The sequence below is a fragment of the Jaculus jaculus genome, chromosome 2 (assembly GCF_020740685.1).
Source record: "Jaculus jaculus isolate mJacJac1 chromosome 2, mJacJac1.mat.Y.cur, whole genome shotgun sequence".
Classification (NCBI taxonomy): domain Eukaryota; kingdom Metazoa; phylum Chordata; class Mammalia; order Rodentia; family Dipodidae; genus Jaculus; species Jaculus jaculus.
In genome coordinates, this window is record NC_059103.1 from 203836342 (window position 1) to 203849266 (window position 12925).

General features: G+C 46.5%; 1 protein-coding gene across 2 annotated transcripts in view; it reads left to right on the forward strand.

Moving 5' to 3' along the window:
* Zfat (zinc finger and AT-hook domain containing) overlaps positions 1 to 12925 on the forward strand; it is a 214114-nt gene that overhangs the window by 54674 nt on the left and 146515 nt on the right. For both annotated transcript variants that reach the window (XM_004656180.2, XM_045144010.1), the window contains exon 3: positions 8278 to 8529. In XM_004656180.2, coding sequence (XP_004656237.2) covers positions 8278 to 8529 — 252 coding nt within the window. The remainder of the gene's footprint in view (positions 1 to 8277; positions 8530 to 12925) is intronic.

A 12925-nucleotide genomic window follows, 5' to 3' on the forward strand; every position in this document is an offset into this window, starting at 1 on the left:
AATGTTGGAATTTGAGTCTTTTCCCATAGACTTGGTATGGACAGTCTGACCCTGCCAGTCAGTTATGTGGTCACAAGAGGAAACATAACCAAACCCTATATAACTGTCTGTTTTCTTTTCTACTCATACATTTCTATCATAAAAATTGATAAAATAGGCATAGCAAGATTAACAACATTAACATAAAATTAATGACAATAACATAAAACAGCAATTATGACAATATAATAAAATTAGTAGCATCACTAGTTTTTCACACTGGTACCATTATTGCATAAAACAACGCTTCCCTGAACATAGCACCATGACACCTCTGTGTTGCTCTCATGGCCAACATGGCCACTGGCTGACTCCAGGTGGCATGTACAGTGTGAATATGCTGGGCAGAGCGATGGTTGAGCTCCGTGCAGGTTGCAGTTGGGTGACTAGGGTTTCGTCATGCTTTAAGAATGCCGCATAATTTCAAGCTTAAGAATTGCTTAGCTCTGGACTTTTTCATCAGTGCCCCACAGTTGACCTTGTATAAGTGATATGGAAAGCAGAGACGTGGAAAAGAACTGAGCATCCCGATTCTTCCCTCTAAGCTACTTCCAGGTTATTTCCCTGCATTAAGATTGACTTTTGACTTGGATTCTTCCTAAGAACCTTCTATCACTTGTTTCCCCTTGTATTTAGTAGAAGATTAATTGCTTGTATGGTTTAATATTTAAAAATATATTTCTTAAGACCGTAATTAAACTCAGTCTCTTACAAGAGAGCTTTCTTTAAAAGTCTTTCTGTAAGGGCCTAATGTCCTTCTTTTTCTCCTTGCGAAAATCTGTTAGATCTGAGGCTTGTACATGCTTAGTTTCTCTCTAATGATTCCCATTCAGGTTTAACCTTCACAATTCATTTGAACTTGAGAAATACTTGAAATTGTTTAATTAAACTTTTAAATGAGTAGTAATTGATTTATTATTTTTGTCTCCATTTATCACATGAAGGGACCTCCATCCTCTGGTTTGTTTTATAGCCCTTTAATCTTTTTTTGCTCATGTCTGCAGTGGTCTTCAGAATGACCTTTTGTTCTCCTTTTGCTAATCAAACCTCTGGCTGTGATCCAGGAAAAATTGCCAAATAGGCCAAGTTCCTTCTCTCTGGTGTGTGTGTGTGTGTGTGTGTGCTTCTGTGATATGTAGGTCTGTGAGAGTGCCATTTGTGTGTGTGTGTGTGCATGGAGATAGGGACTGGTGGGCACACCTAAGGATTTACCTGGTTTGGCTCTTCCTTCTCTGTCTTTCACACTCCCCATAGGACCTCCCCCGCCTTTCCTCCTTTCACTTCTATGTATACTGCACATTTGTTTTGTGTGTGTGTGTGCATGTGCAGTACATGTTCAAATACATGTGAGCACATGTGTGTGGAGGCCAGATATCAATACTGAGTGTCCTGTGCATTTGTTCTCCACCATGTTTACTCAGACAGAGTCTCATGGGGCTCAGAGCTCACAGATTTGGCTAGAGCATCTAGTCCCTGGGGTGGGGGGTTGTCCTCCTTCTCTGCCTTCTGAGCCCTGGGATTACAGGTGTGTGCCGCCACACCTGACATTCACATGGGTTCTGGAGCTCTACACTCAGGTCTGCATACTTGCATGGCAAACACTTGACCCTCTGAGCTGTGTCCCCAGCCCATCACTACCTGTTCCCTGTGGGTGCTGCGTGGCTGAGTGTGGTGGTAGGTGCCAAGGAGACTAGGGTACCAGGCACCTGCCTGTTGGTTGCTCCTTTCTGGTGGGTAGTCTAGCCTGGGCACTCTGTGCAGGGGAGAGCGCTCAAGTAGGGTGTGTGCTCCAGTTTGAGGCCAAAAGAAGCTTCCTAGTGAGGTTGATGTCTAAAAGGTAAATCTGTGCTGCTCTCTGTTTTGGACATTTGTCACAAAGCCATTGTGTGCCTATGTGGGAACATGGTGCTCTAACATAGTTGTGAAGTTCACTGACTGAGGCAGACAGGTCTGGGTTCAAACCTTCCTCCCTCTACTGCCGTCTAGTTCTGTGACCATGGGCATGTTAACTGTCCTTCATTAGCCTTGGTGTTCTCAGCAGTACAGTGGGAATGGTACTGGTGAGGACAAACATGTTAAGTGCTTGGTGTGGTGTTTGGGATGTATATGCATTGGCCTGAATAGTTATGGCTGCCTCTTGTATGGCACGGATGACAAAACTTAAGGGAGCAAACACTTTTGGGGAGCCTATGGCGTCTCACATTGTTCTGTAGAACAGGAAGCGTTTGTCCCCACAGAGCCAGCATCATAGTTTTCAGAAACCTAAAAGGCTCACACTCCGTTGGTTCTGATAAATAATTCATTGTCTCCCTATTGCTTCCTGAGCTTTGGAAATAAATGTCAGGGAGATTGACAGTCAGGGTCCTAAAATGTTAAGTCTTTCTGGATTTTCTGAGATCTCAAGCCAAAGTGACTGGAGACCAAGCTGCCACATGACCATGCAGAGAGGCTCTGTCACCTGCATTGGAGTCGTAATAAAATCAGTGTGACCTTAATTCAACATTGGGTTTCTTGGTGTGTGAGCTATTTTAAACTGAAGAAATCAAGCAAATGCATATTATATTGAGCGAGCAAGAGCAAGAGTGCTTGCAATCCAGGAGTCCTGTTACCTAGCAGTGGCCTGGGTGGGAAGGGAGTATTCCTCAAAAGGAGCTTCCAATCAGAATATCAAGGACTGCAGCCAAAATCATAAGCGACTGCAGTTCTGTCACTCACTCCTGATCACGGCACTTGGTATGGAAGTGGATCACTTTGGTAACAGTGACTCTGTGAAGCAGAGACAGTTCAGTACTTTTCTTTCACATTGGAAGCTAAGGGTTGGGTCTGGGAAGATGGCTCAGTGGATAAAGTGCTCATGGTACAAGCATGAGGACCTGAGCTCAGATCCCAGTGCTCATGCAAAAATGCCAGGCATGGTGGTACATATGTGTGGTCCCAGCACTGGGGAGGTGGAGACAATAGGCTGCCCAGGGCTTGCTGGCTTGTTTGGTTGAAGTGGTACATTCTGATTTCAGTGAGGGACCCTGTCTCATAACAATAAGGCAGGTTCAACCCCATTAAGGAATGTCCCCAGTGGTATGGAGACAGGGATGAGGGAAAAGGGGTTACCCTCACGTGCTGTATCCATATGAAACATTTTGTCAATAATAATAATAAACATTAAAAAATAAGGTAAAGAAGTGATACACCAAGATACCTGATGTTGACCTCTGGCCTTCACATGCACACATGTGCTTCTGCACCTGCATGTGTGTGGGCACACATGGGACCATGCATGTACACATGCACACACACAGGCACACACCTAAAAAGAGGTAACTGAGGCTCAGAGGGGATTGAGTTCAGGGCAGCCTCCTCCGTGCTGAACACTGGGTGTATCCAGACGTGCGGAGCTGACCTTCCCTTCCAGCCCTGGGTGCTTGCTTCAGCATGGCTTCAGTTGAGAATAAGGAAAGCCAAACTGCTCTTCTACATGCCCTGCAGCTAGTTCTGGGAAGCCTGCTAAACCCCTGGAACCTCCAGCTTTTTGGGAAGTTCTGTGTGCTGTGCTTACCTCACAAAGTTTTTCCACAGGCTCGCTGAGACAGTAGCCAGGAAGGGCCATGCAGGTATGAGCGATGCAGCTGGAAGGGCTTGCATTTTACAGTCTTGATTATGTTAGCTATTCTTTATAATGTTCTGCTGGCTTTAAAAAAATATTTTAGTTATTTATTTGAGAGAGAAACAGACAAACCGAGAGAGTGTGTATGGGCACATCAGGGCTTCCTGCCTCTGCAAATGAACTCCAGTTGCATGCACCATTTAAGACATTGGCCTGTACTTTGGGTACTGAGGAATAAAGCCCTAGTCCTCAGGCTTTGCAAGCAAGAGCCTTTAGCCACTGAGCCATCTCTCCAGCCCACTTGTTGGCTTGTGATTGAAAGTAAAAATCCACCTGGTTCCTTCTGTTTTGTGCCAGCTTTGGGCCTTGGATCTGCCAGCTGTAGACCTAGAGCAGGGCTCAAAGACCAACGAAATCATGTAATTTCTGGAAGTCTCTTTTCCTATCTCCTCCATAGCCAAGTCTGCTTAAGACCCCATGAGACCTAGGAATTAAGAGGTCAGCTCAAGCCTCTGGTTTACAGTGGAAGAAATAGAGACAGGATGCTACCATGTGGCTCCACTGTGACATAAGTCCACCGAGGAGTTGGCTTGTCCTGCTTCAGTAGCTGAGGCAGCTTCCTGGAGGAAGTGGTGAGATTTGGCCTGGACATGAGATAGTAGGATGTGAATTAGGGTCTCGTTGGTTGGTCACATGTAACTAAAACAAGACAGGAGTAATGTGCGTGCGTGGTCTGGAAAGGTCTGGAAGGTCTGGAAAACTGCACTGAGCCATGCTAGAGGAGACATTAAGGAAAGAGGAGGTATTCTGTGTGTGTGTGCATGCGTGAGCATGTTGGCAAAAGTGTGGTGTGCTTTTTCTGGGGAGATAAAAGCAAAGGTTTTAAAAAAATTATTTGAGAGAGAGAAGGAATAGGTGCACCAGGGCCTCTAGCCACTGCAAATGATCTCCAGATGCATGCACCTCCTTGTACTGGGTTATGTGAGTACTGGGCTATCAAACCTAGGTCCTTAGGCTTCACAGGCAAGGACCCTAACCACAAAGCCATTTCTCCATCCCAAGAATAAACTTTTTTTTTTTTTAAATTTATTTATTTGTGAGTGACAGACACAGATAGAGGGAGAGAGAGAGAATGGGCACTCCAGGGCTTCCAGCCTCTGCAGACGAACTCCAGATGTGTGCGCCCCCTTGTGCATCTGGCTAACGTGGGACCTGGGGAACCGAGCCTCGAACCCGGGTCCTTAGGCTTCACAGGCAAGCGCTTAACCGCTAAGCCATCTCTCCAGCCCCCAAGAATAAACTTTTATTCACCCCAAATAGGGCACAAGTGACAGACCAAAGAAACAGTTTCACCCAAGTCCATCTTGGTGAACCAGTAAGTTTATTGGGTTTGCTTATCAGCACATGGATGAGGGATTACTTACACAAACATGGGTGATCTAAAGATAGCTGCATCACTGACAAGTGTACCTCAGTACTGGTGACTGCTTCTCAACCATGGGACAGACTGAGTCCCTGCCTCAGTTGACCTGCTTCCTACACACTGGAGTCTAGTGTCTCTCGGGACAGCATGCAGCCAGGGCAGGATTGTGTAGGATGGGGGTGATTTAGGAGGCAGGGAGTGGGGAATGTTAGGCTAGAGTTAGCAGCCTTCCTTTCCCCCTCATTCTCTAAGGGAATGCTAATAGAACCAGTCTTGTGCTGCTAATCACAGCTACTGTAATTTTAAGGTAGAAATAGCTTTGCCTTGCATGGAGGACAGTGTTCCACATTACTTGGTTTGAGAATTGCGGTTCACATTTATTTAGAATACTGGAAAGTTCTAGATTCAGGGAATGATGGTTAGAAAACTGGAGGGAGGGAGAACCTGGAACAAAAGGCTGGGGTCTGGAGACCTTGTGCAGACTTGCGTGGGCAGGGCTACCTCCACAGCTCATTGACAGACTGAGGCCGGGGTGTGGGGAGGAGGGGAGGAGCCACAGCAAGTCCATTGGGTGCTTTGACCTGAGGTTGCATGGTTTTCCTTGCCCAGTGCTGTGATTCTCAGCAATTTATGAAATGTGGGGGCTGACAGCCACAATCATTTGCAGAACCTAAATTATTCCAAGTTAATTTATGAATATTTCATTTTTAGCTATCTAATTGTTCTTAAGGATCTGGATTATGGATGCAGAAGATGGAGGATTAGTTTTGTCACTGTTGTGTTTAAGGTTTCTGAAGTGCTCAGGGTCAGTATTATTTTCTGCCTTGACCGCCAGATTTCCTGGTCAGGAGTTTATCCACCTGGTTTGTAGGTGCTAAGTGGCCTGAAGCATTATCAGGAGAGTGTGCTGTCTGCATGGGGCCTGCTGTCTGTGGATGAAGTGACTGACGGACAGCTTGCCAGGGCTCACTGTACTGTGCCATGGCATGTCAGCACACTACACTGGCCGTTGCCATTCTGCAGTACAGGCCTGGCAGTCATTGGAGATAGCATGGTGTACCTGCTACACCCAGTTTCCTAGTCTCTAGGTTAGGGTGCAGTTCTCTACTTGACTGCAGAGACTACCCAAGGCTTCTTATAGCAACCACAATTCAGGGGTACCAGAGCCACCCTCTCTGACCTGCTAGCTGTGCATTTGGAGGTTTCTGTGGCATCTGTCAGACTCTGTGATTTGCTGGAAGACCTAATTGAACTTGAGAAGACCTTACCCTTGGGTTTATAGCCCAGGCCTAAGAAGGTTCCCAGTGGAGCTTTCAATCCCCATGGAGTCCTGCATGCTATCTCCTTCCCACGCCTTCCACGCGTGACACTAGCCAGAGCATTTCTACCCAGGAGTCACTCAAACCTTGGCTGGCCACAGCTTACACTGGGCTCAATGACATACTGTCTATGCGCAGTCAGTGTCCACCTACCTGGAGGTACCTGGACCCCCAGGCAAACACAACTACGACTTCAAGGGGGGATATCAGGGCCTGGAGGTCACTTCCCAGTCAGTCAGGGCAGGGACCTGGTCTCTGTTCGTCTTGACTGCACAGCTGCGTGCTTGAGAGCATTTGGAGAGTAGCCACGGTCAGGACTGGAGGATGCCACATACCAGAGGGTTAGTGCTGGGCCACAGACTTCAGCACACTGCCACGCCCTGTGTTTCTGCAGCTCAGGTGACACCCTATAAGGTGGGACACATAGGCCGCACATGCCACTTCTTTGATACTAAGTGCTGCTCCTGTAGCCTGCATGTCATAATAGGAAGAGTTTTAATGGTTTGGAGGCCAAGGCTTTGTCCTTATTCCGCCTCGCATTCCTTCCCTTCTTATACTTTGAGTGCCCAGGAATTGGTGCTCGTGGAATGTAGCCCGTGTTCTGGGTAGAATCTAATGCTTGCAAAAGGGCCAAAGGGTTTGAGTGCTTGGCTGTTCTGTCTGGTTGCTCCTCGTGTTCATGTCTTTAAGCAGCATTCCTCCCGTTCTCCTCCACCTCCAGCACCCAAATGCAGTGGGGTGAAGTGTGTCCTGGCTGCCCTGGCCCGAGGCGGCTCTGGCTTGGATCCTCAGCAAGGCTGACCTTCCCTTGGATGCCAGATCTGCAGAAGCTCTGCACCCACAGGGCTGTTCTGTTCCCTTCTCCGGAAATTTCCTTCTCCATTCTGGTACTCAGCTCCCCGAGTGTTTGGGACACGGGGCCTGCCTTGTCCAGAACACCTGAAGGCTTGCTGCTCACCCAGCATGCCCTTCCCCGGGGCCTCCCTCTCCGAGTTGTGGACACCGGCCCCTCTAGTTAGAGATCCCCTGCTGTGCTGGCACTGAGCATGGTGGCTGGTGGTCCACCACGAGGGGCCCAGCTCGGGAGAGAGCTGAAAGGGGTCTGAAACCCGCGTTTCTTCCATAGCTGAGCCTTCCCCTAAGATGGTGCAAGGTCCCAGGATCTTCCCGCAGCCCAGACCGCCATGACCGACCCCTGCTCAGCCTCGCGCAGTGGTCCCTGTGAGGCACAGCTGTCTGGGAGCACTGCCGACCTTGCTCCTTCTTCCCAGTCCCCCCTTCATTCTGGAGGTGAGAGTCCGGGTGATGCACATGGCAAGCGCAGCAGCTGTGAGCTTGTTGTGAAGCAGCTTTGATCACACCATGTAACATCCCCAGGTCTCTAGGAAACTTGAAAATATTATTACTGTCTTTCACCATATAATATGTGGTTTTCCATTCTAATGATTGTTCCTTTCTCACCAGGACAATTTGGTTCCTTGAAATAATCAGAGAAGTTGTGTAACTCATTAAGGTTACAACAAACTTAACAGGCAGTTTTGCAGAGAAATCCTGAAGCGCTTTCTGGAACTGGCTTGAAATGGAAGTGACAGTTAATGAGGGACAGGACTGTGGCCTGGAAGCCATTGCCACAGCTTAACCCACCAGATTTAGGGAAGGAGCATGTGCGCAGGCTCCAGTCAGCTGGAGGTCTTGCCTGTTACAGAATCAGTCACCCTTTAGTAGCCAGCTACAGAGGCAGTAGCTCTAAGGATGTTGCTTGCAGGTCTAACTTTTGGACCTCTCATCTTTAATAAAGCATGGAACGCACATATAATCTCTCACTGGACAGGTGAGTGACTGTCCTGTCCTGCCGCCTTGTGTGACTGCCTCCTGCCTTCTTGCTTCCTTTCCAGAGTGTTCCATCATGAAGAGAAAGAGAGGCAGGCCTAAGGGCTCCACAAAGAAACCCAGCACTGAAGAGGAGCTGGTGGAAAACCTCATGAGCCCAAGTGAGGATGGTCCCCTGGCTCCGGAGGAAGGGAACAGCCTGGCTCCCAGCAGCCTGGAGTGCACTAAATGCTGCCGGAAGTTCTCCAACACTCGCCAGCTGCGCAAGCACATCTGCATCATCGTGTTGAACCTGGGCGAGGAGGAAGGGGATGCAGGTCAGTGCTGCCATGTCTGTTCCTTAGAAAGCTCCATCACATCTGTGAGGTCTCCGTCTGGAGAAAGGCTGGTTTTCATGATGGCATGGACTGATTCTGAGTGTGGTCCTTGCAGTAAAGGTGTCGGGAGGCCGAGACCTGCGTTGTGTGGGTCAGGCGTGCTGCGAGCGGTGCCGTGGGAGTACGGACGGAGGTGGTGAAGTAACACGCAGCCCCCAGGGCTGCTGGGAGAGAGCGGGCTGCCAGCCCTTCAGTGTCACCTGAAGACCCTGCAGTCTTCTCTCACCACGAGGTCACATGTGTGGCGCCGTGTCATCATTTTCCAGGGCCACCTGGATTCTCAAGCGGCTGCTAGCCATGGGACAGTTGGTGGAAAATCAGGGTTGTTGTATTTATAAATAATGCTTTAGTAAATATCCCTTTCATACATATGTGTGTATGAACCTGGGAGCATGGTGCTTTTGTGTGTAGGTATGTTTCTTCATTTGCATTACTTTGGGAGGAAAAATTCTTAGCTTGATGGAGATCTGATAAGTCAGAAAGTGTAACATGCTAACATCTTTCTTCCTAGAAAGGCCCCGCCAAGTTAGGGTCAAAAGGGTCTATGAGTACTTGGGGACTATTAAAATTTGTGTTGTTTTCTTTTGAATGATTCAGAAAATACTAACAAGAAAATAGAAATAATACAGCTTCAGTGGGTCGGGGCAGCGACTCTTACACTGTTTGAGAAAGACCACTGTTGTAGTTGCTTTCCCGGTGCTGTGACCAAACTCCTGTCCAAAAGCAGCTGATGTGGTCACTTGTGCTTTTCTGGCATTGCTTCTCATTTGCCAGTGTGGTGGGCAGGTTTTTTGACCATATATTTTGTTTAACAAGCTGTTTTTTCTAACACCTTTAATGTTACAGGACTAGTCTCAATGTTTCATAGCTAATAGCTCATTTAGTTCTTAGCTCTAAGACATAAATACTGTTCTTTACATTTAAAAAATATTTTTATTTATTTATGTATTTATTTATTTGAGAGAGAGAGAAAGAGGCAGATAGAGAGACTGGGCATGCTAGGGTCTCTAGCTACTGCAAACAAATTCCAAGATGCAGGCGCCTCCTTGTGTATCTGGCTTATGTGGGTCCTGAGGAATCGAACCAGGGTCCTTAGGCTTCACAGGCAAATGCCCTACCCGTTAAACCATTTCCCCAGCCCCCATTTTTTTTTTTTTTTAAAGAGAAGAGCAAGGTACAGAGAGGCTGAGCAGTTTGCCTCTACCACATAGCCTGCACATGGGGGCTTGGTCCTGGCCAGGCACGCTGGCTCCAAGGCCTGTGCTTTGACACTTTACTCTGTGTCATGATCCCCATCCGTAATGGTCAACTGTTGTCGCTTTTAGAGGTGTTACAGCATTTTGTCCTACATGTGGATCACAGATTTTACTTCACTAGTCTCCAGATGAAGGAGATTTATCATTGTTTTCAGTAGTGTTGAGAGTTCATGTTTGCATTGCTTTTACTTTTTTGTCTGTGTGCCATTATTGTCTCAGGCAACTCCTTAATGTTTCCAGAGCGAGGGGCAGAACCTATACCCTGGCAGCCCTATACCAGGCTCCGCCACTCAGTCCCAATAAGCCAATTAAAAGAGCTAGATTGACAATGAAAAATAGTAGATGGAGATTTATTAATGTGGTACATTGGGATGAAAGACAAATAAATCCAGTGACACCCTTCCCAAGTCAGTCTTGGGGGGCAGTCCTGGCATGAGTTTGGGATTTAATCGGAGGACCAGAAGTACACATAACTAAGCAGTCCTAGTCAAGGGGTGGTCGGCCAGTCATCGTCTGGGTGGAGTCTCCTCTGTAAGGTGGTCGGGACCTGCAGGACATCCTTTTTTGGCATTTGTCCTCCGCTGTCCATCTTTACCATTGTTGACGTTGCATGTGAATGAAGTCTTAAACACTTAATCTGTAGCTCTGGTCACTAATGGAGTATCTCTATAAATCATTATTGATTGTACTTTTTGCATTATTGGGGCCTTCACTGCTCATGTCTTTACTTTTCACGTGGTAGAGGTCTTCAGCACGCATGTCCTTTGTGTGATTATGTTATATATACTCAAAATGTTTCTATAGTTTGTCATTTCCTCTTAATTTTATTTTTAGCAATGTTAGTTTTCTTTTGCATTTCTCTAGCATTCTATATTTGTTTCTCTTTTATCATAACTTTAAGAAATATCCTTATTCCTGCAAATGACAGAAATATGCTTCTGTATATTTCTTTATGACTTGTATGCTCTTTTTTCCTGATGTTTTGATTCATCTGGAAATTAAATTTTTACATAAGATGGGAAATAAAGAAGGTAAGATTTTTTGTGTGTATTTGATCAATACATACAGAAGAAGGGATTTTTAAAAACTTTTTTATTTTATTTATTCATTTTACATTTACTAAGGTAAATGCAGTTGATGAACTATTATATATATATTTTTTTATTAATGACAAACTTTATTTTATGGGCAAGTCATATGGTGGTCTCATTCTCTTCCTCTCTACCCATATTCCACTGAGAGCCCTCCTTAGTGAAGGTACTGGTACTCACCATGGGGTTATGAGTTATAAGAGCAGCAGTCTGTCATTGCGGGGGCCGGGCACTGCCTCTGGATGCACCTTCCCACCCTGTGGCTCTTACAATCTTCCTTCCCCCCTCCACAATGTTTCCTGAGCCTTGGAGGTGTGGGCTAAGTCTACTTTAGTGTTGAGCTCTCAGCAACTTCTGGATTCCTGCTTGATGTGTTTTGTGTGTCCACAGTGTCTGTAGTCTGTCCCTGGTGCAGGCTGTTGGGCTTGCTGGGAGAGCAGCACTCACGTGTAACTCGCCAGGTCCTCTGTGGTTTCACCTGGACCCTGGCTGACGTGCAGGAGGCTCAGCTCATGACAGGGAATCTGCTAGCTTTTCTTGTCATGTTGGTGAATTTTGGCTCTCCCTGGTTTTCACTGCCTTCTGTCAAGGAGAAAACAGGTTTTCCAGTGGAGAGTAGAGCAGCATGGGTTAAAGAGATAGACATAGTTAATTAAAATTTTGATGGGTATATCCTCTGTTTTGGTCAAAGAATAGTGGGAGTTTCTCACTCAAATCCTTGATGAACTATTTTAAATCACAGGGTCCACAGAGAAACTAATGGTCTGGCAGCTCAAAGTCTGAGAATAAGCTTTGAAAAATAAGTTTTGTCTTTTAAAATCATGTGGCATGGAAAGTTACCGAGGTTGTGCATTGTAGCCCCCAGGCCCTCTGCCAGCGCTCCCGTGCTTGTGCTTCTGTGTTACACAGCTGTGGCCGGAATCAAGACTCCAAGTGCAACTGCGCTTCTTGTTACTTGTCACTACAGCTCCACCAGCAGGTGGCAGACCTGTCCCTTCAAAGCTCACCTGCTACCCCCTCCCCCTTTTTAACTCACCCACAGCCACCAGGCAATCATCTGGTCTCCAGTGCTGCGATTTTGTCATTTTGAGAATGCTGTGTAAATTGAATCACACGGCTTGTGATCTTTAAAGATTGGCTTAAAAACCCTGTTTTTAATTTAGTCATGGAGGAACTTGAGGGAAGTGGTGCTTATCCACTCACGTGCGGGGGGGCTGTAAAGGCAAGACCCTGCGTCCCTGCTTCTGTCCCTCTCTGCCCTGCTGCCCTGAACACAGGCTTGTCTCCACCTCATGGGTGCACAGCTGATAAGGAGGACCTGCCCCCGCCACCTGAGCTCCCCGCTTTTACTGTCCATTCTGTATGGAGCACCCCGCAAGGCCTTCCTAACGTGATTGTCAGCCTACATGGCAATAAGCCATGTCAAAAACAGCCTCATACTTGATTTCAGGTGACCCAAAAGGACTTTAATTTCACAGTCATCGAATGGGAAGGTAGCAACCTGAGCGTTTTCCCTCCCTGGCCAGGGTGGAAGCTGCCTGTGGCTTAGTTCCATGCGATCACCCCACGTTCCTTGGCTGGCCAAGCACAACATTGCAGTTTGGAAAATTGTCACATAATTCTTTCAGTACATGCTCTGTAAAGAGCACTTTAGTGACATTTCAAACAATTGACCTTGACTGAATAGCTTGTTAAAACAATTAGAATAAAACAAAATAAGGTGTTTTTTTCCTGTTCTGAACTCTGGCAAGTTAAAATAACACTCTGAATGTATATTCAACATTTATTTATTTTATTCTGCATTTCAATAGTAAGAAAAACTGGCAATGTTTTTCCCCTGCTGTTATGAGGAGCAGCTGGTGTTTTTGAAAAATATTTTGCAGCCTACAGATATCAGTATGTCATTTGTGAACCTTCAAAGTTTGTTATTTCTGGGTCATTCTGTGCAGGGAGAATTGGAATAGTCTTCCTTATTCTTTTTTTTTTTTC